Source organism: Callorhinus ursinus, unplaced genomic scaffold, assembly GCF_003265705.2.
Source record: "Callorhinus ursinus isolate GAN/ISIS: 27379988/994484 unplaced genomic scaffold, GSC_fseal_2.0 scaffold2, whole genome shotgun sequence".
Lineage (NCBI taxonomy): Eukaryota > Metazoa > Chordata > Mammalia > Carnivora > Otariidae > Callorhinus > Callorhinus ursinus.
In genome coordinates this window covers 5,772,514-5,799,359 of record NW_027397064.1, presented here as the reverse complement: position 1 = coordinate 5,799,359, position 26,846 = coordinate 5,772,514, and the positions used below count along the sequence as shown (strand labels likewise).

The window sequence follows — 26,846 nt, the reverse complement described above, 5'->3', positions numbered from 1 at the left end:
GATTGCAGTGATTATCAGAACACTGTAAATTAGGAATTTAAATTTCTTTTATGGTGAGGAGAAAAGCCAGCAGAGCATCTATAATTTTTTTTGAAGATGTGCCATAAAAAGGGTAATTACGAGAAATAAATAGTATTTTGCAAGGTTTCATATATAATGTATGGTCCAGATAGATATAGATAATTATTTTGAGTTTTGATGATTTTTCTGGGGAAAAAATTCTTTGTTCCTTTCCTAGCGTTAACTGTATAGTAATAAAATGAATAATTGAAGTCTAGTTTTGCTTCATGAAGTTTTGCCATCAGTAAATGTTTAACAGATCATATTTTCAAAATTATTCAAAAATGTTTGCATGTTGGGGCACCTGGGTGGCTCAGTTAAGCATTTGACCTCAGCTCAGGTCATGATCTTGGGGGCCTGGCATCAGGCCAGGCGTTGGGTCTGTGCTCATTTAGGAGTCTGCTTGTCCCTCTCCCTCTCCGCCTGCTTGTGCTGTCTTGCTCTTTCTCAAATAAATAAATAAAATCCTAAAAAAAAAAAATGTTTACGTTAGGGCACCTGGCTGGCTCAGTCAGTAGAGCATTTGACTCTTGATCTCAGGTTTATGAGTTCAAACCCATATTGGGCATGGAGCCCACCTTAAAAAAAAAAGTTTGCATGTTTAAAAAATGAAGATCAGATTGGTGCAAAAGGAAATAGTGTTTCCTGCTGTAATAGTTGGGAGAAGAGTTTCCTTTTATTTTTGTACCTTAAAAATTTTTTTTAAGTTTTTTTTTTAGTCTCAACACCCAGTGTGAGGCTTGAATTCACAGCCCTGAGATCAAGAGTTGCATACTTCACTGACTGAGCTAGTCAGGGACCCCCTTAAAATAGATTTTTAAACTGAGTTAATGTTCAAAAAAATATAACTTTTGGGGTGCCTAAGTGGCTCAGTCATTTAAGCATCTGCCCTCGGCTCAGGTCATGATCCCAGGGTCCTGGGGTTGAGCCCCTTGTTGGGCTTTCTGCTCAGCGGGGAGCCTGCTTCTCCCTCTCTCCGCCCCCCCAAATAAATAAAATCTTAAAACGCTTTTTTTTTAAAGTTTTCTTTTTTTTTAGATTTTATTTATTTGAGAGAGAGAGCGTGCATGCATGAGCACGAACAGCGGGGAGGACACAGAGGGAGAGGGAGAGAGGAGGGCTCCATCCCAGGGGCCTGGGATCATGCATGACCTGAGCTGAAGGCAGACGCTTAACAACTGAGCCACCCAGGTGCCCTGCTATTAACTTCTCTGACATTTATGTTGGGGTTGTAAAAGTATTTCATACAAACCAGGCAAATACTTTTTGTGAGAATTAAGATCTGCTTTGTCATAAAAGTAATCGAAGAATATTGTTGCAAGTTATGAAAATAGGGATAAAATCATTAATCTCACCTCACTAATATTTCTTCATTTCTATCTTTGTGTTTTAATGACATGCGGAATTATACTCTTGTGTGCGTACCTCATTGTACTTGTATTCTGTTGAGTGAATGTGCTGCTTTTATAAGATTGCTTCCTGTCTTTATAAAGATGAGTGATGTGGTGTATGTGGTTCTCCTTCATGGTTCCTTTTCATTGTTTTACTTAGCTTTTTTTGAAGTTTGAAAAAAAAATGCATTTTGAGACCTACATATTTTAGCCTAGTACTGAATCTTGCTTCATTTTATTTTATTTATTAACTTTTTTTAAAGATTTTATTTATTCATGAGAGACAGAGAGAGAGAGAGAGAGAGAGAGGCAGAGGGAAAGCAGGCTCCCAAGGAGCAGGGAGCCCAATGCGGGACTCGATCCCAGGACTCTGGGATCATGACCTGAGCCGAAGGCAGACGCTTAACCATCTGAGCCACCCAGGCATCCTTATTTATTAATTTTTAAAGTAATCTCTACCCCCATTATAGGACTCGAATTTATGACCCCGAGATCAACAGTTGCATGATCCAGGCACCTTGGTAGCTGAGTTGGTTAAGTGTCTGACTCCTGATATTGGCTCAGATCTTGATCGCAGGGCTGTCAATTCGGGCCCTGTGTCGGGGTCTGTGCTGGGCATGGAGCCTACTTAAAAAAAAAAAAAAAAAAAAATAGGGCCACCTAGGTGGGTCAGTTGGTTGGGCAGTCGACTCTTGATTTTGCCTTGGGTTTAATCTCAGGGTTGTGAGTTCAAGCCCCATGTTGGGTTCCATGGTGGGTATGGAGCCTACTTAAAAAAAAAAAAATTGCATGCTCTACTGAGTGAGCCAGCCGGGTGCCCCTAATTTTGACCTTTTTTTTAAATTGAGGTATAAAATATAGTAAATAGGTGCACAGATCTGAAGTATGTACTTGGAAAAGTTTTACATATGTATATACTTCTGTAATCACCAATTAGATCAAGATTAGTGAACATCTCCAGCACTCCAGAAGGTTCCTTCTTCTCCTTCTTAGTACTAGTTCTACTTCCCTGATGAGCGTATTTTTGACATGTGTCACCTTTGATTACTTTATCTATCGAACATGGTATCAAAGGAATCACACGATCTATGTTCTTTGGTAGCTGGCTTCTTTTGCCGAATGTGATGTCTGCGGAGATGCATGCAATATTGTTATCAGTAGTTCTTTTTTTTTATTGCTGAGTTTTTGTTTTATGAACAGTTTAACTTTTTATTTTGAAATAATTTGAAGTTTACAGAAAAGTTGCCAAAAATTATGAAGATTTTTTTGTGTACTCTTCATGTAGTTCAGTCAATGGTTTTTACCATTTTCTATATTTACTTTATCATTTATTTCTTTCTCTGTATGTGCATATATGTATGTATGTAATTCTTAACATAATTTATAATATATAACATTTTATATAAGTTTTTTCTTTTTCATTTGAGAGTATGATATAGACCTCATGCTTCTTTTCCCTTAAAACATTTCAGTGGATGGGGCGCCTGGGTGGCTCAGTCGTTAAGCGTCTGCCTTCGGCTCAGGTCATGATCCCAGAGTCCTGGGATCGAGCCCCGCATTGGGCTCCCTGCTCAGTGGGGAGCCTGCCTCTCCCTCTCACACTCCCTCTGCTTGTGTTCCCTCTCTCGCTGTGTCTCTCTCTGTCAAATAAATAAAATCTTTAAAAAAAAAAAAAAGATTTCAGTGGTGTTGGTTTTTTTTTTTTTTTAATTATTTTTTTGGGGGGGAGGGTTGGAGAGGGGGAGAGAGAGGGAGCCTGATATGGTACTTGATCCCACGACCCTGAGATTGTGACCTGAGCTGAAATCAAGAGTCAGATGCTTAACTGACTGAGCCACCCAGGCGCCCCTATTACAATTTTTTAAGTAAGCTCTATGCCCAGTGTTGGGCTTGAATTCATGATCCTGACATCAAGAGTTCCATGCTCTACCAACTGAGCCAGCCAGGCACCCCTTCGATGTTATTTTCTGTGTTTCTTTTTAAGATTTTATTTATTTATTTGAGAGAGAGAGAGCCCGTGTGCAGGTGCACACCCAAGTGGTGGGGAGGGGTAGAGGGAGTGAGAGAAGCAGACTCCCCACTGAGCAGGGAGCCCGACATGGTGCTTGATCCCGGGACCCTGTGATTGCCACCTGAGCCGAAGGTAGACACTTAACCAACTGAGCCACCCAGGTGCTCCTTCAGTGTTATTTTCTAGGAATAAGAACATTTTCCTACATAATCACAGTAAAAATTTCAGAGTCATAATTAACATTGATACAATACTGTTACCTAACCCATAACTCCTATTCAAATTATTACAGTTGTCTCTTTAATGTTTCTTACAGTGTAATTTTTGTTGGTTCAAGATGAAATTAAGAATTGTACAGGCACCTGGTCTTTATATCTAAGTCTCCCTTAATCTGGGATGATTCTTCAGTTTTTGTTTGTTTTTTTGACTCTTATAACATTGATATTTTTGGAGAGTATGGTTGATTGATTTTGTGTCTATCAGTTCGGGTATATCTGATGTTTTTTCAAGATGATCTTCAGTTTCTGCATTATTGTCAGGAATGTAACAAATACTGCTGTATTCTTCTCAATGCATCACATCAGGAGGCATGTGGTGTCCATTTCTTTCAGTATTAATAATGTTACCTAACTTAGTAACAGCCAGATGGAAGCGTTGCATAGGGCAAGGTATGTGGGAATGGGTACAGAGCTTCAGTGCCCTCTCTGGCATACCACCTATTCCTTGAAGCTCCACTACAGTTTGTTTATTCATTCTTCTGTTGATGATCATTTGCAGTGATGAACATAGTAGCCAATGTTTTTGGTAATTATGAATAAAGCTACTATGACTATCCTATCTTTGTCGTTTGGTAAAAATTTCCCTTGAATATTTATCTAGCAGTGGATTATGGGATCATGGGGTAGATATACATTTAGATTTGATAGATATTGCCAAACTATTTTCTGAAGTGGTTGAACTAATTTGCACTAATGGAGTTATTAATATTGTGTTATCTTAATCCAGATTTGGCTAAGGTAAAAATAGTTTGCTGCTGGAATGGGGACAGAACTCTTCATTTATTTGGGACTGTGTATGTGAGGAGTGCTAGAAGGGTAGCTCTTTTTTCTGTCCTTGGGAAAATGGAGGTAAGGAAGTGTGGGGGCAGATTCATGTTCCTAGGTGTTCATTCTGGTAGTCTTTGTCAGACTATGCATAGTACTGCCTGGACTTCATCCCAGATTTGCCATAGTTTTTTGGGGGCTAAGTTTTACATATCCAGGAGATGGAGATTTGCAGGAGTGGACAAGTTTTATAAGAAAGATTCAGGAGGTTTTAAGGGAGTACATGTTTTGAATTGTTGGTAGTGGTAGTTAATCAGTTTGTCATGAGTTCTAGAAGCGGTATCAGGGAACACTTTCAGGGTCGAACTGTTAGCTGCTGTGCTGGATTCTGATTCCGCTTTGGCTTCTCCTTGCTGTGTTTCTCCAGTTAGGACTTAAACTACATATATCTGCAGCTCCTTCATGTTAATAGTGATTGTGTGTGCCCAGAAGTTGTCTGGCTTCTTGACACTGCCAGGTTGTGAGAAAATGGTAGACTTAAGAGCTGAGAGGCCAAGGTCTCCCTTTTCTTTGTTGCAAACCCAACAATAAAGAGCTGGATTAATTTCTTCTCTCTCCTCTCTTAAACATGCACTCACATGCACACAGTGATAGATGAGGTCCCAAAGGGGAGCTGAGGAACCCAGGAAAACTAGAAAAATACACAGAGGAAAAGGAAAATAATTATACTAGTAATTAGAGATAAAATAATTGCTAGTAGGGGCTAATGTAACCCAGAATTGTTAAGATGTTGACAGAAAGTCCAGGTTATATCACATTCATGGTTAAGTACAGGATGCAGTTTATCAAAGAAGACCAATTTCCTGGTGTTAATCACAGAGGGAATATATTAGTTGAATTCTCTTATAAAGAATTTTGAATAATGGACAGGTCTGAAAGAGTGGTTATTTGGGAATATTTTGTCAGCTGTTTTTAAGTCAACTCTCAGAAATTTGAGGGTAGACCTATGTCTGAGGTCCTTATCCCAGAAATGGAGTAGCCAAAGGAGAGAAAAGGTCAGAGGAGGGAGGTGAGAACCTTACCTTCTGTTCTGTCATAGTTGGTTTTGGCATGAGAAAGATATGCTAATAGGGTGGTCTCTGAACTAAAGAATATTTTGCATGCATTCTGTCAGGAGCACTTTATGCCATTATGTCCACTTTATGTCCTTTTCCGACTCCTTCCTCAAAGGTTTGGGTGCTTCTATATTTCAGAGATGCTAGGACCAGGACTTGTTCTCAGAATTCTTGAGACCTGCTAACGCCGCTATGTCACGTGTGAGGTCATGAGATGAATGAAAGTCCATCGGGTTTTTCATCCTTTTTGTTGTCTCATCTCCATAACCACTGAGTTTTTTTCTCCCATTGACCCAGTCTCACGGTTTCATTCCTTTCCAAGAATTTTTATTGAGGTTTCTGAAGTGTTATTTTTTTGTGTTAAACCTTTTCTTTTTTTTTTTTTTAAAGATTTTATTTTATTTGAGAGAGAGAGAATGAGAGATAGAGAGCACGAGAGGGAAGAGGGTCAGAGGGAGAAGCAGACTCCCTGCTGAGCAGGGAGCCCGATGCGGGACTCGATCCCGGGACTCCAGGATCATGACCTGAGCCGAAGGCAGTCGCTTAACCAACTGAGCCACCCAGGCACCCTTGTGTTAAATATTTTCATATGTTAAACTGTTCATAGGTTGTTTTTCAGCATTATTAAGGTAACTGAAGCCCATCCTGCCTTGATAATTTTGCCTTCTCTTTGGCGCTCTGAGGTTACCCGTACATTTCCCTGCATAGTGGTAGCTGTGTCAGTAGGCAGAATCAGGAACTTTATTCTCTTGCATTCATGGCCTGTTCTTTCTTTTGCTAGGGTAACCATTTAGCCTGGTTTATTCCTGTTGTCTCTGTGTAATTATTAATACCCTGCTTGCACACACATTTTCTGGTGTATATATGTACCTAAACTGTACCCCTAATGTGGGACTTGAAATTCACAACCCTGACATCAAGAGTCCCACGCTTAACCGACTGAGCCACCCAGGCACCTCCCCTTACCACATTTCTATAATTACTCTTCGAGTCACCAATGACTTCATTGTGGAAGCCAATGAAGACTTTTCAGTCTTTCTCTTTTTTGATTTCAGTGTTTGAAACTTTTGAACTCTTCTATAGAAAAAAAATTGTGCCAGTACTATCTTTGTTGTATACACAAATTAGAAACTTACTAGGAAGAGAATTATCCATAATTCTACCATTCAGAAGTAAATATTAACATCTTGGGACATACTTATATATATCCACTAAGAATATATTTTAGAATGTGTTGAATGTTACCGTATTCTCTGTACTCTGTAACCTGCCTTGAACACTTAATATGTTGTTGGCATCTTTATATGTCAGCGAATGTAGTTATTATTTGTTATTACCACCTCTCTCTATATAGGTATGTAGGTCTGGCTTCCACAATATCTGCTGAATTTTTAACACCCCTCCTTTCCTTTTAGATCTTGCTAATTCATTCTCCTCCTGGCATCTTGAATGATCTTCCTAAAGTACCAATTTCATCCTAGACATTTTCTTGCCGTAATCTTTTTATAGCCTTTCATTGCCCTTGGGATAAAATATAAAGTCTTCTATGATATGGCCACTAATTTACCAATCTTCACTTTAGTTTTTAGCTTTATTGAACAAATGGATAATCTCCCCCAAGGATCCTGGCTCTTTCTCCTATCTGTTTTATAGATTCAGTGAGTGTGGAGAAAGTGAGAGTCCATGATAGGGTGAAAGGTTAGTGCTAAAGATCTTTCATTGTGTGGTCTTTTCTCTTCTTGCCAGTATACTCTTGCATTGTGATTGCTGGGCTTTGTTCTTGTCCCTTTAGCTTGTCCCTGCTTGACTTCTGCTTTGGGGTAGTTTCATTCAATTTTTGGTTATAGTTACGTAGATTTACTTCCAAATCTGTTTTCTCATCCCCATCCTGACTCTGTCGTGGAGTTCAAAGTCTATATTAATGGTCTTTTGGGGTATTTCTCAGGTGTGCATTCATTTTGACCAAAACCATGAGTGTCTTTCCTCCCAAATTTTATTTTTCTATTTTCTCTTTACTTTCAAGCTTTATATACAGATTGAAAAAGCAGTGCACCTCAGTATTGAATTCTGTAGGTTCCATTCCATTTCTGCATTCTCTGTTTAGATTTTCCTTTCCAGAGGGACCAGTGCTGCTGCTTCTGAGGAAATGGAGTAGATACTTGAATGGACCTTGGTTTTATGCATGCCATTGTAAGGGAGGGAGGGCAAGGAGGTCCTTTCGGGGCAAAGGAATGGCGTGAACAGAAGCACAGACGAAGGAGAATGCAGTGGAGAGTAGAAAGTTCTCATTTGGCCTTGAGTTAGGAGGTGAAACAGTAGGAGATTCAGTTGAGGAGCTATGGTTTATCAGATTGGTAGGGACCTGAAATACCAGGAGTTTTGCTATACATGGTAGGTTTATTTATTTATAAATAAATATTTATATTTATTTATTTATTTATAAATAAATATTTATATTTATTTATTTATAAATAAATAAATTTAAAAAAATATTTATTGAGAGAGTGAGAAAGAGAACACGAGCAGGGTGGGAGAGGGAGAAGCAGGCTCCCCACTGAGCAGGGAGCTCAATGCAGGGCTCGTTCCCAGGATCTTGGGATCATGACCTGAGCTGAAGGCAGACGCTTAACTGACTGAGCCACCCAGGTGCCCCATACATGGTAGGTTTAGTTGACTATTCTACAGAGGGGTAGGCATGACCAAAGTGGTGCTTTAGGAAGATGATCTTGTTGGTTGTGAGTAGTTAAAGAGGGTGATTCAGGAAGCAAATTAGAAATTTTATTGTAATAATCCAAACATGAGTTAACAAAGGCTTAACTATAATGAAAGGAGAGTGCAAGAGGACTCTTGAAGGAGGAACTGACCAAATTTTAGACAAAATGACAGGATATAAGAAAGCAGGGAGGAAGGAGTTGCAGATGATTCTGTGCTTTTGAGTCTGGCTGACTACTGAACTGTGAGAACAATGGTACCTTGATCAGTTGTTGGTGAGGTAGGTATCTAGGAGGATCAGGCGGTTGGAAATGCCATCTGGGTCATGGGAGAAAAAATCAAATCTGTAATTCACAGCGGGGGGGGGGGGCTTTCCAGGGTCTGGAAATTTGTAGGAGAATTTTTCATTGCTCTTGTTAATAATGACACTCCAATCCCCATGTGTTCCTCGTTACCCTGTGATTTAGTAGGCAGAGTTCTACCCTAAGTACTGGTAGAGAATACCATCGTAGATTAAAAAAGGTTCAAGACAATATCTAAACAGTTTATAGTTAAGTAAACCATGAGTATGCTGAGGGAAGTCAGAAAAGAGAAACTTTTGGGGAATGGCAACTAAATAGGAAGGAAATGAAGATAGAAAAACAATACCAGTACAATGTTGGTCACGGAGGGAAAAGGAGAGTTTCAAGAAAAGGCAATGTAGAAAGGCAGAAGAGCACAGCATCCAGAGTCTGGTTCAAATCCTGCCTTGCTGTAACAATTCCGGGCTGTTTTCTGATGGTCACAAGTCTCCTGGGGCTTTGGGTTGACAACATTTAGCTCAAGGTGGAACCTATGCATTTCAGGATCTCCTTGCATCCTTTAGAAAGGACAATTGAGAAATAGGCCCTGTTTCCATTCTGACTAATTTATAATTCAGAGGCATTGGGTAAGACAGTCTCTCTAGTACATATATAAACACATTAGAACTGGGGTTATTTATTTATTTATTTAAAAAAGATTTTATTTATTTATTTGACAGAGACACAGCGAGAGAGGGAACACAAGCAGGGGGAGTGGGGGAGGGAGAGGCAGGCTTCCTGCTGAGCAGGGATCCGGATACAAGGCGATCCCAGGACCCTGGGATCATGACCTGAGCTGAAGGCAGACGCTTAACACTGAACAACTGAGCCACCCATGCACTCCAACTGGGGTCATTTAAATGGATGTGGAAGGAGCAGTCTGAGGTGGGGAATTCAGAATTAGAGATTACAGTACTGTTAAGCATTTAAATGAGATTTCTTCAACAGTCATGACTTTTAGATTTCCTGTTTTAATTCATAAAAGAGAACAAGTGGAACACCATTCTGTGTAAGACAGGTCTTTTTAGTGGATAATTAAATCACAGATGATTATTCTTACAGGTTCTTAAGAGTTCTTCAGAAATTTTTATCTTAGGAAGTAATCTTATGGAAACTGTGTTATAAATGGTAGTTAGGTTTCCAACTCAGGGCATTAAAAAGATAGCTTTTAATGTTTGTGTAGTATGGTAGGTAGTTTGGCACTACCTGGAAGGTTTATAGGTGGAATGGTAAACAGGACAGGAACAGGAACAGGATTTCCTTACTTGTTCCTTAGATACTGCCTAAGGCTTCTCCTGTAATTCAAGACTGTTCCCTGCAGTTGGGAAGGTTAGGCATTACACAACTCTAGGGACTCCATTTGCATCCTTTCTAGTAATAGTGCCCATGGAGTTTTGTGCTTCCAAGACCTTTGTCACTTTAATAATTTAAAAGGGGGAATTTTTTTTTAATTGTAAGCGATTTTAATATTTTCACAACTATCAAATAATTCAGTTTTTAATTTTTGTTATTTTTTAAAGATTTTATTTACTAGCGTGAGAGAGTGTGTGAGAGAGAGAGCACAAGCGTGAGAGAGAGGGGGAGCTGCAGAGGGAGAGAGAGAAGCAGGCTCCTCGCTGAGTAGGGAGCCGGATGCGGGGCTTGATCCCAGGAGCCCGATGTGGGGCTCGATCCCAGGACCCCGGGATCATGACCTGAGCTGAATGCAGACGCTTGAAAGCAGACGCTTAACCAACTGAGCCACCCAGGCGCCCCCAAATAATTCAGTTTTTAATGGAGAGTTATTTGCCTTGTAAATTCAATCTGGTTCAAATCTTGACTTGTTTTATAAATTCAGAGCTGTTTTCCAATGGTCAAGGTCCCACAGGGGTTTGAATATAAAACATTTGGCTGGGTGGGGTTTAAAATGGTAGTAAAAACACTCCTTCAAGATGTTTTGTGTTACAGTAAAGTCTTATAGTTGATGTAGTCTCTGCAGGTCTTTGTTAGCCAAGTAGGTCCACATACTTTTTAAAACCACAGTGAATTAATTTATGCCAAATATGGTCACAGGGATGATGTATAAGCAGAATACCTTTATTGATTTACAGTGGGCACCTTCTTGGGCTCTGATCATCACTACCTTGGCAAGTTATTTCAGTTGGAATGTACCATAATTTAATTGAATCTAACATGCATCAGTTATGCGATTCTTTATGTATTACTAAAGAAGAAATCATACTGTGAAGTAAGCTCTGCCACAGAGTTTTTTAATTACTTAAAATTTTTTACATTTTTTTGTTCAGTCATCTGCAATGGCTCTCTTATTTTACATTTTTAGATTCAAAAGGCATTTTTTGAATAATTTTTGAAATTATTTTTTAAGTAATCTCTACACCCAACATGGGGCTCGAAGTCATGGCCAAGATCAAGAGTTTCTGTGCTTTTTTTTTTTTTTAAAGATTTTATATATGAGAGAGTTTGCGCGCGCACACACACATGCACGCATGCACGTGGGCGCGCATGAGTGAACAAGCACAAGCTGGGGGAGAGGCAGAGGGAGAGGGAGAAGCAGACTTCCCACTGAACAGGGAGCCCGACTCAGGGCTGATCCCAGGACCCTGAGATCATGACTGGCACTGAAGTCAGACGCTTCAGGGAGTGAGCCACCCAGGTGCTCCAAGAATTGCATGCTCTTCTAACTGAGCCAGCCTGGTTGGTGCCCATTATTTTATTTTTTTATTTGCTAGAGCAAGAGAGAGACAGTGAGAGAGGGAACACAAGCAGGGGGAGTGGGAGAGGGAGAAGCAGGCTTCCCGCTGAGCAGGGAGCCTGATGCAGGGCTCTATCCCAGGACCCCGGGATTATGACCTGAGCTGAAGGCAGACACTTAACGACTGAGCCACCCAGGCGCCCCTATTTTACATTTTTAAAAAAGTTCTTTTAAACTTATTTAGCAAATAAGTGTAATAGATTTTTATTATATGGTATATATTTTGTGTATATGTTAAAGAGAGAATAGAAATGAAATAAATTGGTTAAGGTATTCCTCAAATTTCTACATATTATGTCTGATTCTTCTAAATAATGAAAAATTTAGGATTATGGAAGTTTCCTTCCTCCCCTCTCCCCACCAATGTAGTGTCATGTTATTAAGGGTATTAATAATGAAATGTTTCAGGGCGCCTGGGTGGCTCAGATGGTTGAGCGTCTGCCTTTGGCTCAGGTCATGATCCCAGGGTCCTGGGATCGAGTCCCGCATCAGGCTCCCTGCTCCTTGGGAGCCTGCTTCTCCCTCTGCCTCTCTCTCTCTCTCTCTCTCTCATGAATAAATAAATAAAATATTAAAAAAAAATAAATGTTTCTTGGGGGACTGCTCCATTGTTTTCTCATCAGTTTGAAATTCAGTGATTTGGTGCTTCTGAAGTTCTTAAGTCTAAGTTGTTTAATTTTCCCCCTTTAAATACTTTGGGGCTGGTGCATGTGGCCACATGTGGGTTGTGCATTGTCCAGTCTCAGTAGCAAACTGTAACAAGCTTCATCTACATGTGGTTTTTTTGGTTCTTTTCCTCAGGTTCCGTAAGGCACTCACAATCATTTCTCTGATGACAAAGTTACTTCACTAATATCCCGTTGCTGTATTTGCTTTCTTTTCTATTATATACTACATTTCGTTTCAATTTAGAATCATTTTATAATCTTTTGGGAGACATTTTAAGCAACAGTTTAAAGTTGGGTACTAGCCACAATACAGTTAAAGGATGATAGTAAACAGCTATGACCGAGTTTACCTTGGGCCGACAGTGACAGCTGTGGCACAGCTTCCTTTGGGTGAGAGCAGTGGTAACAGGACACTAAGATGTATTCCAATTTCAGAGAGGTTAAAATGTGGAAAACCATGTATCTTACATTTTTTGTTTTGTTTTGTTTTGTTTTGTTTTGAAATACCAGTTGCTTAAGAGGTAGGGAGGGCACTGAGTTGATCTCAGCTTGAGTCTGGTGTGCAAGCTTGCGGGGCCAGGTAGCAGGGAATCAGAGTTAAGTTAGAGAATATGGGTGTCTCCCTGGAGCCCTCAGGGTGGAACTAGGGCTAGAAATACCTTCCAGAAGGAGGGCGGATAAATTACTTTTTACTTTTATTTTGTATTTTTCCCCACCCGCTAGGCTTTCCCCCCTTTTCTTTTTTTCCCAGAAGGCAGATAAATTAATAGCTGATTATGGATGTTAACATAGTTTTACTTTGCCTTTTCTGCATTTTTGACCAATTTCTAGTTAATATTTTTAAGCAATCTCTGTACCCAACGTGGGGCTTGAACCCACAACCCCGAGATCAAGAGTTGAATGCTCTACTGACTGAGCCAGCTAGGTGCTGCGAGGCATTTTTTTCTAGTCAATCATTTTTAGATCTTCTAAACAGAAATAAAAGGATGATGTGAATTTATCTTGGAGATATTTACAGTATATTTATAGTATTTACAGTATTTTCCATTTTTAAGCAGTGATACTCTTTTTTCCCCCGCTTTATTGAGATATAGTTGACATATAGCATTGTATAAGTTTAAAGCATGTAGTGTATTGATTTGATACATTTCTATATTGCAAAATGATTACCACCATAGCATAAAGCTAACACCTCATTCCATCACATACTTATTATTTCTTTTTTGTGGTGAGAACATTTAAGATCTAATCTCTTACAAACTTTCAAGTATATAATATGGTATTATTAGCTGTAATCATCTTGCTGTACATTAGATCCCCAGAAGTGGAACTTTGTACACTTTGACCACATACCTCCCTCCTTTTCCCACCTCCCAGCCCCTGGTGACCACCACTGTACTCTGTGTTTCTCTGAGTTTGTGTTTTTTTTTTTTTTTAGATTCAATATGTAAGTAATATCCTACAGTATTTGTCTTTTCTTGTCTGACTTCACTTTAAGCTCTGATATTTTAAAATGGTTTTTGAAAGTTCACTCATGAAATTTATTAGTGAATTATTTTAACTTGATGGTTCAAGATAGTTTTTTTAAAGAATCACTAGTGTATAAAATACTAAGCAGAAAGTGGGGAGAGTTGTAGTGGAAGCTGTGCTGTAGGAAGGGGGATGCTTATTTTAAGAATCTTTAATATACCTCATGGTGATGGGAGAGCAAGGAAGTGATATATATTAAAATGTAAGTCTGTTACCCTTCATTCACTCCCTTTTGCTTGGTGGCTAATGAAGAAGGTCCTTAATTTGGTCCCTGTTGCCCTGCATGGTCTGCTCCTACCTATCTCATTGGCTTCATCTTATACCATGCCTACTTTCCCCAGATAAACTTAAGAAGATGGTGACTTGAAATGTAAGGTGGTTTATGAATTTCACTTTGCCTGCTATCCTGGTATAAACAGGGATTAAAAAATCTCATTCTGTTGGTTTTGGTTAAATGGAGCCAGGGAATAAGTAGAACACCCTAGATAGACTTTGTGGGCTGGAATTCTGCATTTACTCTTGATTAACTGTATGGAGATATTTTTCTCATTAACAGGTTTCTCCACATATAAAAATCTATTGTAAAAATACGGAAAATAATGGCAGCAGAAACGCAGACACTGAACTTTGGGCCTGAATGGTGAGTTTTCCAAAATCTCATCCTATTTGATATTGGATATACTACTAGTATAGTAGTAAGGTATTTGTACAGATGTTGGGTGGTTTATAAATGTACGTTTTTGAGACGTTGATTTTTGTGCCTAGTTGAAATCAGTGTAGCTTATCTAGGAATAAATTACTGTTTGGTTAATGACTGCATTCTGTATTTAAAAAAACTTTCTTGGTCTGGTTTTGTAATGATAATGGAATTTTCTTGGTCTGGTGTTTTACTGATAATGGTTATGTAATGATAATCGACTCCCTGCAGTCCCACCACCCTAGCAAATTACTTGCTTTTTCATTTGAGCCCTTGTCTAGGTGTATATAAAATTTTACATATAATTATAACATTTTTATCTGTGTATGTTTTCTGCTACAATGCTGTTTTGTGAGTGCTATTCATAGACTTATTTGAAAATATAGTTCTTATTGAATTATTATTTGAATTTTATTTTATTGATGGGCTAGACAGGTGGTCCAGAATTATACTGGCTATTAACTGTAGCTCATCTAAGATTGGGATAGCATTTGCCATAATAACAATTAATTGACCTTTGAGTCTCTTACAGATGTGTTTGGACCCTGAATATGGAATTCTCATGGAATTTTGAGATCCATCACATTGTAGTGTGACTTTTCCCCCCTCTTCTTCTTTTCCCCCCAATGTTGGTGATTGAAGATCCTCTCGTCAGTGGCATGAATAGTTGCTTTTTCTATTCTATTGCAGAGGCAGTATATAAAGTAGATAGGTGTCTTAAACATTCCTGATTGTTCAGGTGAAAAATGATGCAGACTTCTGTAGTAACTCTCTGTTTGAAGACACTTATTAACTTATTTTATGCATTTCTTTTTATATGTAATTCCTAAATTTTCTTGGCCCTTATAGCTAGCATTTGGAGACTGAGGAGAAATCACTACTTGAAGTTCTAAGAACTGATGCAGCTTCTCTCCTTTGAGAATTTATTTTGAAAATGTTGACCTAAGTAATGCTGTACCTGTTTTAGTTCTTAGTTTGTATTTTAAAAATAATTTTATTACCATATTAGTATATGTTTTTAAAGAAATTAGAGATTACAAGTAAGCCAGAGGAAGATATAATCACCATAATTTTATCATCCATGATATAACCACTGTAAATAGGTTAGTTTATCTCTGCAGGTGGTTTTATGTATGCTTATTTGTGTATATGTACATTTATTTTCACAAAAATGGGATCATACTGTACATTCAGCTTTGTAACCTGCTTTAAAAAATAACCACTTCAAAAGTATCTTTTTTTATCAATAAATGTTTTCTATTATCTTAAATGGTTGCATTGTATGATGTACCATCATTTATTTAGTCTTTTAGATGTAGCATATATAGGCTGTTTTCAGTTTTTCATTATTATAAAAATATTTATGTTAAACATTCTTGTAGCTAAATCTTTATTCACATCTTACTGACTTTCTTTATAAGGTGGGTTTAAATCCTATAGCTCACTTTGTAAAGCATTTTGTGTGTAACTCTTCTGCCTTTACCTAGAATTTGTAACTGCTTCTCTTTTGTATTTACACACTTTCTTTGTAAAAACATGATTAAACTTTTCAGCTAACTTAAGGAAGTTGCCTCCCCCCCTCTTTAAGAAAAAGAGACAACTAGGAATTTAACCTAAACAAAAGGAAAAACTGCTGGAGATGTTCTAGAGTCAGTACACATTAAGCTTGCTGCCCTATACCATGGATTGACAAATTATGGCCTGTGGGACTATAAATAAAGTTTTTATGAGTAAATTTTATTGGAACATAGCCACACCCATTTGTTTCCGTATTATCTGGCTGCTTTCATACTACAGTGGCAAAGTTGAGTAGTTAAAGCAGAGGCCATCCATCTGGCTTTAAAAAGCTTACATATTTACTCTCTGGTTTTCTGCAGAGAAAAGTTTTTTGGCCCCTGCCCTAAACCATGGGCTCCCAAAGTCATTTCATTGTGTCATTGACCCAGTCTATCAGTAGCACTATACACATTTTTTCACTGGTACTCTGAAGTTTAGTTTGATCAGCCCAGGTTTTATACAGAATTTGAAGTGAAGTAACTTTAGTAGAGGACAGTTACCAGTCCCATGCTTAAACAATAGCTTTACCTAATTGTTACCCTGCAGGCATTATGAGAACTTAGGGTCCTTCCCTTAGTCATCTGAAATGCTTTTAAACCGAGGAGTGGAGGTCTAAGTAGGCACACTGCCTTTGTCGTATCTATCAAATTTTTTTCTGGCAAAGGGAATATATGAGACCCTGAAGTAACTCTGGTAACCCTGAGCTAGAAGCTGCAATATGAATAGAAGCTGCTACTGTGTTTCTCTGCATGTAATATTACATTCATTGTGGAACTTGAGGTAAGGAGCTCTGTCCAGAATACCTGAGAATCAGAATTTAGAGTGATTGCATTCCATCAGTGTGTAACTCTGAACCATACAGAAACTAATTTAGTGATGCTTTATTCTATTTACTGAGATCATTTTTATGATGTAAAACATAAATGTTCAATAAGAGTTGGATGAAATGAACAGATTTACTGGTACTTGGGAATGTAGTGAAGATGGAAGAATGTTGAAAATTGTGATAGAGGGGCGCCTGGGTGGCTCAGTCGTTAATCGTCTGCCTTCGGCTCAGGTCATGATCCCAGAGTCCTGGGATCGAGCCCCACATCGGGCTCCCTGCTCGGCGGGAAGCCTGCTTCTCCCTCTCCCACTCCCCCTGCTTGTGTTCCTGCTCTCTCTCTCTCTCAAATAAATAAATAAAATCCTAAAAAAGAAAATTGTGATAGAGACAGACCATGAATGACCATATACATGGACTTTTTAAGGTAGGTCTGTGGAATCATTAGGTCTTAGCTTCTCTCTGTATTTAGAATAAAGATACGTATTACATAATCACCGAAGCAATTTAAAAAGGTGTGATTTAACGGAGGAGTAAATAGTTTCTAGGAATAAAACAATAGTCTCTACTCAAATGTTACTGCCTTCTATATATAATACCTACCCCTTATTTCCTATTCTCCTTCTCTGCTTAATTTTTTCTCAATGGTCTATACCCAAATAGAATATGGCAACTATTTTACTCACTTACTCTTTATTATTTATATCCCATCCTCCAGCTCCCACTAGACTGTGAGCTCCACTGAGGGCAGGTACTTTGGTCTCAATTTTTGTACAGTTCACTGCTGTATCTCTAGTGCCTGCATTATAGTAGGTGCTCAATAAATATTCAGTGAGTGAATGAGTTGTTGGAAAGTAAAGCTCATTTTAATGTTTTGCTATTATAAATATGTGTATACATCCTTGAACAGTTTTGTTAGTATTGCTGAGTATTTATTTTGGAATAATTCCTTAGAAGTGGAATTATTAAATCAAAAATTGCAGTTTTAAGGCTTTGGATGATGTATGGATAGATTGACCACCTGAAGGGTTGTGTGAATTTAATTCGCATCCCCTGCCTCTTTACTTCACCCTTGACAAAACACTAAGTACTACCTTAAGAAAAAAATTTTTTTTTGTTTTAAATGTGGTAGATTTAGGTTTTTTGGATTTTTCTTTTTTTTGGAATTTTTTGTTTGCTTTTGGCAGCAAAGTAATTCATGCTTATTCTATTTTTTTTAAAGATTTTATTTAATTGACAGAGAGACAGCGAGAGAGGGGACACAAGCGAGGGGGTGGGGTGGGAGAGGGAGAAGCAGGCTTCCTGCGGAGCAAGGAGCCCAATGCGGGGCTTGATCCCAGGACCCTGGGATCATGACCTGAGCTGAAGGCAGTCACTTAACGACTGAGCCACCCAGGTGCCCCAATTCATGCTTATTCTTGAAAACCTTGGTGAAAACCGTAGTACAAAAAGAAAAAATATATGTTATCCTTAATCCTACCATCCAGAGAACCATCGTGAACATTTTGGTTTGTATCCTCCTATTTTCTTTTTTCCTGTAAATATTTGTATGTATACTTAAAGACATTTAAAAAACAAAACAAAACAAATTCATTATTGTTTTTATTTGGGGATTTTTTTTTTTGAGGATTGTAAATAGATAAATGTAGGTGATAAAGGAATTTATCATACAGGAAATAATTGCAGATAGTCACCTGGCTTTATGGGGAAGGAGCCGAGGAATCTCCTTTAGGTTTTCTTCTATCTCATCTTCGTGGTCTTAAGGAGGTTTTCCCAGGTCTTTCCTTGCAAGAAAGTGAGGCACTTGTTTCCCCCAAAGCACTTTGTTTATACCAGTGTGAAAATAGTTACATCATTGTGTTGTGTCTCCGTGTTTACCTTACTCAGAAAAGAACATAAGAAAGGCACTGTATTTCTCAATTTTGGTAAGCCCATTGTTTACCCTAGCATACTGAACATAGGCTAACTTAGTAAATGTTGAACAAAGGCATTCAAGTCTCATGGGAATGGGGAGAAGTGAGGGCAAAGAAGGAAAACCTGACATTGCTGGGTTAGGTATCTTTGTGGGCTTGTGGGAAAAATGAGGGAAGTTTTGGAGAATGGGATGCATAAATCATCCCAGTTTTCAAAAAGAGTGAAAGACATCCGTGCAGTCTGAAGGGATAAGTAATTTGGTATTATCCAGGGGTGTATTTTTTATTAATTTTTAAATATTTTATTAGAGAGTGAGAGAAAGAGCGAGCGCATGGGCATGAGAGCAGGGGCAGATGGAGAGGGAGAAGCAGACTCCCTTGCTGCAGGGAGCCGGACATAGGGCTTGATCCCAGGACCCTGGCATCATGACCTGAGCCGAAGGCAGATGCTTAACTTACTGAGCCACCCAGGCGCCCCCTAGGGGTGTATCTTAGAAGAGAACATTAAGATTTGTTTAGAAAACATTTCTCACGTACCTCCCACGTTCTCTGTCTTGTGTTAGGTGCTGAGGCAACAAAGTTGGAAGGACATGGTACCTACTTTTGAATTATGTGGTGGGGAAGCTGACAGTAAATAATTTCACTATAATGTCAACATGTAAAGGAAGTGTAGTGAAGTGTAGGATATTCAGCTGCTTATTGGATGCCTATAAACATCTTAGCCTTCATACTTTTCTTTTTTTTAAAGATTTTATTTATTTATTTGAGAGAGCAAGAATGAGAGAGAGAGCGCACATGAGAGGGGGGAGGGTCAGAGGGAGAAGCAGACTCCCTGCCGAGCAGGGAGCCCGATGCCGGACTCGATCCCGGACTCGATCCCGGGACTCTAGGACCATGACCTGAGCCGAAGGCAGTTGCTTAACCGACTGAGCCACCAGGCGCTCCCCTTCATACTTTTCTGAAACTGAGCTTGAGTTTTACTGTTTTAAATTTTTTCTTTTATTTAATCTTAAATACCACAGTGTGCCCATTTGCTCAATCCCAAAGTCTTGGAGTTATCCTGGTTATTTCTTTTACTTCTGTATCTGTACATCTGGTTGATCATAGTGCCTTGTCAGTTTCATCTCCAACATATCTCTTGAATCTGTTCATTTCTCTCCACCTGCATTGCTGTCACCCTAGTATAAGTCACCACCATCTCTGACATAAACGATTGATTGCAAGAGTGGCCTGATGTTTTCTGACTTCCATTCTTCTCATTGTTCAGCAGCCAGAGCAATCTTAAGATACAAATTGGGTCAAGTTTTTCTCCAAAATCCTTCAATATCTGTATGTCTTTTTGTATGACTGTTTATTAGCTTTTTCTTCCACTAGCCAGTTAGTTCTGTGAGGGCTGAGCAGGTACTTGTGTCTAGCCAGGGTCTTGAAGATTTTGCTCTCTCTCCTTTTCTCCTTTGCATTCTCTTTTCAACTCCTCATTCTCTTCATTCTGACTCATCTGTTCCTTCTCCTCCTTCCACTTAACCTCTCTGTTCCCCCAGTAGTCTTCCCCTCCCCATAAGTGAAAATGGTTTGAAAAAATAAAATTTTCCTGATAGCAGGAAAGGCGTGTCTAAAGACAAGGGGGTGGGAAACAGCAAGTTTAAGAGAGGAATTCTGAGACATCTTTACTATACTGTGAAGTGTGGGAGAGATGAGCTTGGAGGCAGCCTTTCTGTGTTAAGAAGCTCCGGATTTTATTTGATTGTTGTGTGCCAATGAGCAGTTATTAATCAGGGAACATTTTATTCAGGTTTGCATTTGAAATACATTTGTAGTAATGTGGAGGATGAACGATGACTAGTTGTATCACTTAGGATGCTGTTGTAGCAGTCCAGGTAGGAAAGAAAAGTGTGGATAATAATGGGTTAGTCGATCCACAGGATGGTTTGAGAGATTTAGGATCTAAAACTGGTAGGATGTGGTAATTGGGTATGGGAGATGGTTGAGTAGATGGTAGTGTCCTTACCTGCCTTAAGGTGATGAAGGGGGTTGGGATGAATAAACTGATGAGTAGGCTTTGGGGCATATTAAAGCTAAAGCTGAGAGGCTCTAAGTGATTGTATATAGAAGCCTTAAACTCTAGGGAAGAGGTTAGAGCTGGAGTTGAGAATCAGGAGCTTACCCAGAAATGGTTTTTGATTCCTACAGCTTCACACATCTACATTGACACTCAAAATTGCTTTCATAAGCTGAAGTTTGGATTTGGGACAATAAGTGAAGATTTTGGGGTAACATGGGGTTTTAGAAGGTCCTCTAATCCTACCCATCAGTTCTTACTACTCATATTAGAACTGGGCCTCTTGTGTTAAACACATCTCAATATGACCAGAAAGAAGGTGACAAAGATAGGAAATTGTCCCTTGGATTTGTGTGAGGTTATTGATGAACTTTACTGGAGCAGTGGAGTTGTAGGGGAGAAGCCAGATTTTGCCAGTGTGTTTTTTTGTTTCTTTTTTGCGCTGGGTTTTGAAGTGCCCGGAAGTATGGCTGTGGAGATGTTGCCGAAATGAAGAGGAAAGATGAGGATGCTGCATTAAAGGGGTTTTAAATCACTGTTAGATATATTTAGAGACTGAGGGGAAAGCAGATAGGGAGGGATTAAATTTTTAGAAGAGAGGGTTGTATGGAGCAAGATCCAAGAGAGGTTAAAGATCACTGGTGGGTTTTTAGGGAGGGATATTACCTAGGTATGTTTTTAGCTTTTATGAATATCTGTAGGTGGAGAGGGACTTGGAACAGGATTTGCCAATTATTGAGTAATGCACAATTCTCCTTACTCAGGCTACTATCTTAGTTTGCCTTGGTTTGTCTGTTCTCTTCACAGTAGCTGGAGGAATCTCTTGAGAATGCACTCTAGTTATGTTATTAATAGGTCTGGTGCTTATTAGAAATACTCAGTCCTCAACATTGGACATTCAATCCTTGGGTGGTGGGAGTAGGGTCCATTGGAAGGGAACCAGAGTGGTGAGTGGATTTGAAACCTTGTGAGGCGCAGATAAAGAAATTAGTAATGTTGAGCCAGGAGAAGGAAAGTCTCTCGAGACATCTTGACTATTTGCCAGTACTGGAATGATTTTCACTTCAAAGAGCAAGCTAGATGTGCCCTCTAGTGGTAGGAACTATTGGCAAGCATATTGGTTTAGTATAAGAAAAATACTTTAACATAGTTTTTTTTTTAATATTTTATTTTATTATTTTATTTTATTTCTTAAAGATTTTATTTATTTATTTAACAGAGACAGAGATAGCGAGAGCAGGAGCACAAGCAGCGGGAGTGGGAGAGGGAGAAGCAGTCTTCCCCCCGAGGAAGGAGCCCGATGTGGGACTCGATCCCAGGACCCCGGGATTGTGACCTGAGCCGAAGGCAGATGCTTCACCAACTGAGCCACTCAGGCATCTCAAACCTTGCCTATTTTAAATAAAATTTTGGGTTTTGATCTTCTTAGTCATGAAAACCTAGGTTTGAATCTTTGTTTTGCTGGCTGTGAGTGTGGGCAAGTTGTTTAACCCTCGTCTGTTACTAGGGTTGTTGTGAAGCTGGAATTAAATGAAATGAGGTAATTCATGTGTAAAATTCCCAGCCTCAGTTCTCAGTGGGTATTAATTCTACTTTTTCAGGAAAAAGCCCAACTTTACATGAATTTGATGGAAAGTAGTTTCCTGGAAGGTCCTTCAGCAGTGGTTGGATCACTTTTTCATGTGTATGTTGTTTTCTTACCTGGTTGGTCCAACCTGTCTTACAGGAGTTGGACTAAATGACCTCTAAGTCTAAGAATAATTGGAAAGAAAACAAAAGACCAGCCTAATAGCAATAAGCACTCCTAGCACCCAGATTGCGCTTTTAATATGTATTAAACAGAATCAGGCTCCCTGGAGAAATGGTTGATTCTAGGTCTGAGGCAAGAAATAATACAAGCTATGCCTGGAACATATTGACATACCAGATAGAAAAAAAGCTGTTAAAGACTGCTAGGGTTGTGTCAGAAAGATTTAGGAGCCAACCTGAAGAGTCTCCCACTGGTCAGAGAGACAATTTGAGGGGTACCTGGCTGACTCAGTCAGTGGAACGTGTGACTCTTGATCTCAGGGTTGTGAATTCAAGCCCCTCATTAGGTGTGCAGCCTACTTAAAAGGTGAGAATTTGAATATTGTTAAGAATAATTACGGTGAAATACCTTAATTAAAAATAATTTGTTGGGGCGCCTGGGTGGCTCAGTCATTAAGCATCTGCCTTCGGCTTGGGTCATGATCCCAGGGTCCTGGGATCGAGCCCCGCGTTGGGCTCCCTGCTCAGCGGGAGGCCTGCTTTTCCCTCTCCCAGTCCTATTGCTTGTGTTCCCTCTCTCACTGTGTCTCTCTCTGTCAAATAAATAAATAAAATCTTAAAAAGAAAATTTGTTATCATTGGAAGATGCTACTGAATTAAGTCCCTAATTTGAAAACTAAAACAATCAAGACCTTTTTTTTCTTTCATATATGAACTATACTATTGGGTAACAATACCAAATAGTGTAAGAGAGAAGTTTCTCCTTGTAGAAATACTCCAGCTAATAAATAAAGAAGGAATGATAGAATAAAGTTACTTTGTAACCTTAGTGAATGAACTTGGGGACCTATGCATTGGTTGCATTGCTCGTCAGGGACTGCTAGACTCAAAAAACCAACCAGGCAGTATGTGCTTCCTGATGGCATAACACACCACTACATGGAAGAAGTCTTTTCAAAGCTGATCAGGTCTTTACATCCTGTCACCAATGTACATGAAATGCAGAGAACAGAGCAACGTGTTAAGCTATATCACAGAGATAAAATCAGCAAAGTCCAGACTAGAAAAAATTCTTTTGGAGAGAACATTCTGAAGTATTTACTGATGAAAAACTTCCCTTCAAAACTTTCCCGCAAAAATCGTGAAAACAATTTACTTCAAAACTTTGAAAGCATATGATTTCCTTCAAAATAGTATCAGAGGAGGGTTAGATGGAGTGGTAGAAGGAGCAGGATTGGCCATGGCTTATTGATTTGGGGGCTGGGTGAGTATGGTATGTGGGAGTTTGTTATGTAATTGTTGATGCTCTTATATATGTTCAAAATTGTCCATAAATGTTTAAGTAGAAAGAGAAGATCGAAACATTGAAAAAATGCCCTAACAGTCTTGAGTTTATTAATACGTCCCCCTCCTTTATTTTTGGTATTACATTGTACATGTAAACACATTTTTATATTTATGCATATATAACTTTGAATAACATGCAAGAAATGTCTGCTTTCCTTCATATTTTTTTAAATGTGTAGATCATTCCTTTTTTTGCTTTTGTGAATAAAGCTTAGCAATTTGGGGAATATATTTTAATGCTTCTGTTGAATTTTCCTTTAGGCTAAGCTACTGAAGTAAAATACCTTGGTCCCCTTTACCCTTGATACTTAATTACTTTATAGAACTTCAGACAGTCCTCAGATAATGAGCTACTGCTGATAGTAGTTTTGCTACTTGCTGTTTGACACAGTGTTTCAGTGGGATCTTATTTTTGCAATTTTTTGCTGAGGTTCCTCCAACTTTTTTTTTTTCCTAAATAAAAGAATCTTATAAATGCTCCTCTTTCCCCAGTTCCATTTCTCTTGGAGTATATTTTTATTTTTTCCTAGAAGTAAATACAACTTAAAATTTTTTTCTTGTATTTTAACCCTTCACTGCATTTTCAAATTCAGTATACTGATCATTAATTACCTTCAGTAAAAATGAACCATGAAATACTATAGGCATAAAAGTATAAAATTGTAACAAACATTTCTATACAGCATGGTTGAGAAAATAAGTCATTGCAGGTATAATTAAAACAGCCTTTATACTCTCCTTCCTTTTGCAGATAGAACCTTATCTTGAATTTTGTGTTTGTCAATTCATGTTTGTTTTTATACTTTTGCTACATTTTATATGTGTTCTTAAACAGTATAAATTTATTTGCAGGTTTACATGTATATCTTTTTTATAAGCTTCTATGTTTCGCTTTTTCTTTTATATAAGCATACTTTGTTATTTAACAAATATTACTATTAAACGTTAGCAGGTCATTCTTTGAAGTGGTGGTTCCATTGTAATCCCACAGATACTACTTGAAAGTTTCCATTGTTTTACATCCTTACTAACAACTGGTATTCCAGATTTATTAATTGGTATTGTCAGATTTATTAATTCTTATTAATCTAATAGGTATAAGGTGATATTTCACCTTTGTTTTAATCATGTTCCTTTTATGATTTTGAAAAAGTGTCACCTCTTCACCCCCAGACTTCTCAGGGACATGCCATGATAACCTTTTAGGTAAGGAGTTGCCACATGGTTGTCTAGTTATTTCTCAGTGAACTGCTCTCTTAATGTGCTGTGACAACAGGTTATGTTAAAGCTAAAATCTTAGATACCTTGAGAAAATGGGATTTCTTTCTGTTCTTTTAAAGAACTAAAATGAACACTTTCATAGTGTATAAAAATAAAAGTTCTTAGTGCCAGAATATTTGACACTTCCATTTTATAGTTTATGTCTCTTCTATTCTAGGCTCCGAGCTCTGTCCAGTGGTGGGAGTGTCACGTCCCCTCCTCTTTCTCCAGCTTTGCCGAAGTATAAATTAGCAGACTATCGTTATGGTCGAGAAGAAATGTTAGCACTTTTCCTTAAAGATAACAAGGTAAGAGAAAAGTAAACAGTTCAGAATTATGAATGTGATTTCAGGGTATGTACAATGATGTATTGATAGTTGAAGTACCCATGGTTTTTCTCTTTTTTCCTGCTTTGAAACCGGCAGTCATTGACAGAGCATCTTGTAAGTGTAAGGAGCTCTGTAGTTTTTAGAGAAGACCTAAGATTTTGTTACGGGAGTAGAAAGCTTTATGGAAGCAGGAGAATATTCAGTACTTAATACTTTAATTTCCTCTTAATGCCTCCTTCATGTCTATTTCTATCCCAATTTGATGGCTGAGAATGGAAGACTCTTTGTTGCACCTCTTACTCTTCAGTTAGAAGTTAGAAGAGGAGCTTTCTCTTCTTCATTCCCTTTTTGTATTAAATATATACAATTTTTAGTTGAGAGAACATATTAAAATATATATTTGTGTGATTTATAAATTATCAAAACCCAAACAGTGTAAAGTACACTTACTGTCTGACTAGTGAGAGGTATTTTGTATTTTTAAAATATACTTTGTTTTTACTTTTATTAATGGATTGGGGATCTCAAATTTTAATGATGGTTGCTAAGGACAGATAAAATTGTTCATGAAACTCTCTTTAGTACCTTGTGCCTTTAGTTAAACGTGAGGATTTTTAATCTTCCGCTCTGTACTCTGGAATACCAGAGTTAGTGCTGTATATCAAATCTGAAAGTGGTGGTCTGATGGGAGGAAGAGGAAGGTGCCTGGGGTTTTTAATATTTGACCCTCTTAGAGTATGTAAGTACTACTAAAGGTAATTGTTGTTGAATAAGCTTTACTCCATATTTATAATAATCACCAAGATAAAGACTAAGGAGTGTTTTTTCTTGGATTTTAATTTTTGTAATTGGAGGGATAGCATTAATTTCATGGTCATGTATTTGGTCATACAGATACCTTCAGACCTACTGGATAAAGAATTTCTGCCTATCCTACAGGAGGAGCCCCTGCCTCCGTTGGCTCTTGTACCCTTTACAGAAGAAGAACAGGTTTGTGCCTATCTTTGAGCCTTAGGTCAAACCCTTGTTCCTTTCCACCGAGTCATGAAAATAGGAAGTTACTACTTAGGCCCTAAGGCCCTCCATTCCCACAGGTCTGCTTTCTTCTTTCTGTTTACTTGAAAGTGTGGATGCCTGTCTTAGTTGATGAGAATCTGCTTTAGTTCTGAAGCTTTTTGAGTATTATATAGAGGTAAGGAGATGTTTCTAGATCCTTAAGGACAATGGGAACCATCTCTTATAATTTATTTGAGTAGATAGGTATTTTTGGGAGGTAGGGCCTTTTCAGAAAAATTGTTTTTTCAGAAGTAATTGGTAACCTGAATTCTCACCAATGCATTTTTTTTTTTTTTTAAGATTTTATTGATTTATTTGACAGAGAAAGAGCACAAGCAGTGGGGGAGCGGCAGGCAGAGGGAGAGGAGGAAGCAGGTTCCCTGTTCAGCAGGGAGCCCAATGTGGGCTTGATCCCAGGACCCTGGGATCATGA

The 26,846-nt window shown here is 38.5% G+C and overlaps 1 protein-coding gene across 10 annotated transcripts in view; it reads left to right on the top strand.

Moving 5' to 3' along the window:
• The window catches only part of GIGYF2 (GRB10 interacting GYF protein 2), a 138,357-nt gene that overhangs the window by 14,331 nt on the left and 97,180 nt on the right, over window positions 1-26,846 (top strand). For all 10 annotated transcript variants that reach the window (XR_003211678.2, XM_073877127.1, XM_025889420.2 and 7 more), the window contains 3 exons: window positions 14,180-14,263; window positions 25,207-25,336; window positions 26,252-26,347. Coding sequence is in view for 9 of the 10 variants with exons in the window: in XM_073877127.1 (XP_073733228.1) it covers window positions 14,223-14,263; window positions 25,207-25,336; window positions 26,252-26,347 (267 nt within the window). In the remaining variant the exon portion in view is untranslated. The remainder of the gene's footprint in view (window positions 1-14,179; window positions 14,264-25,206; window positions 25,337-26,251; window positions 26,348-26,846) is intronic.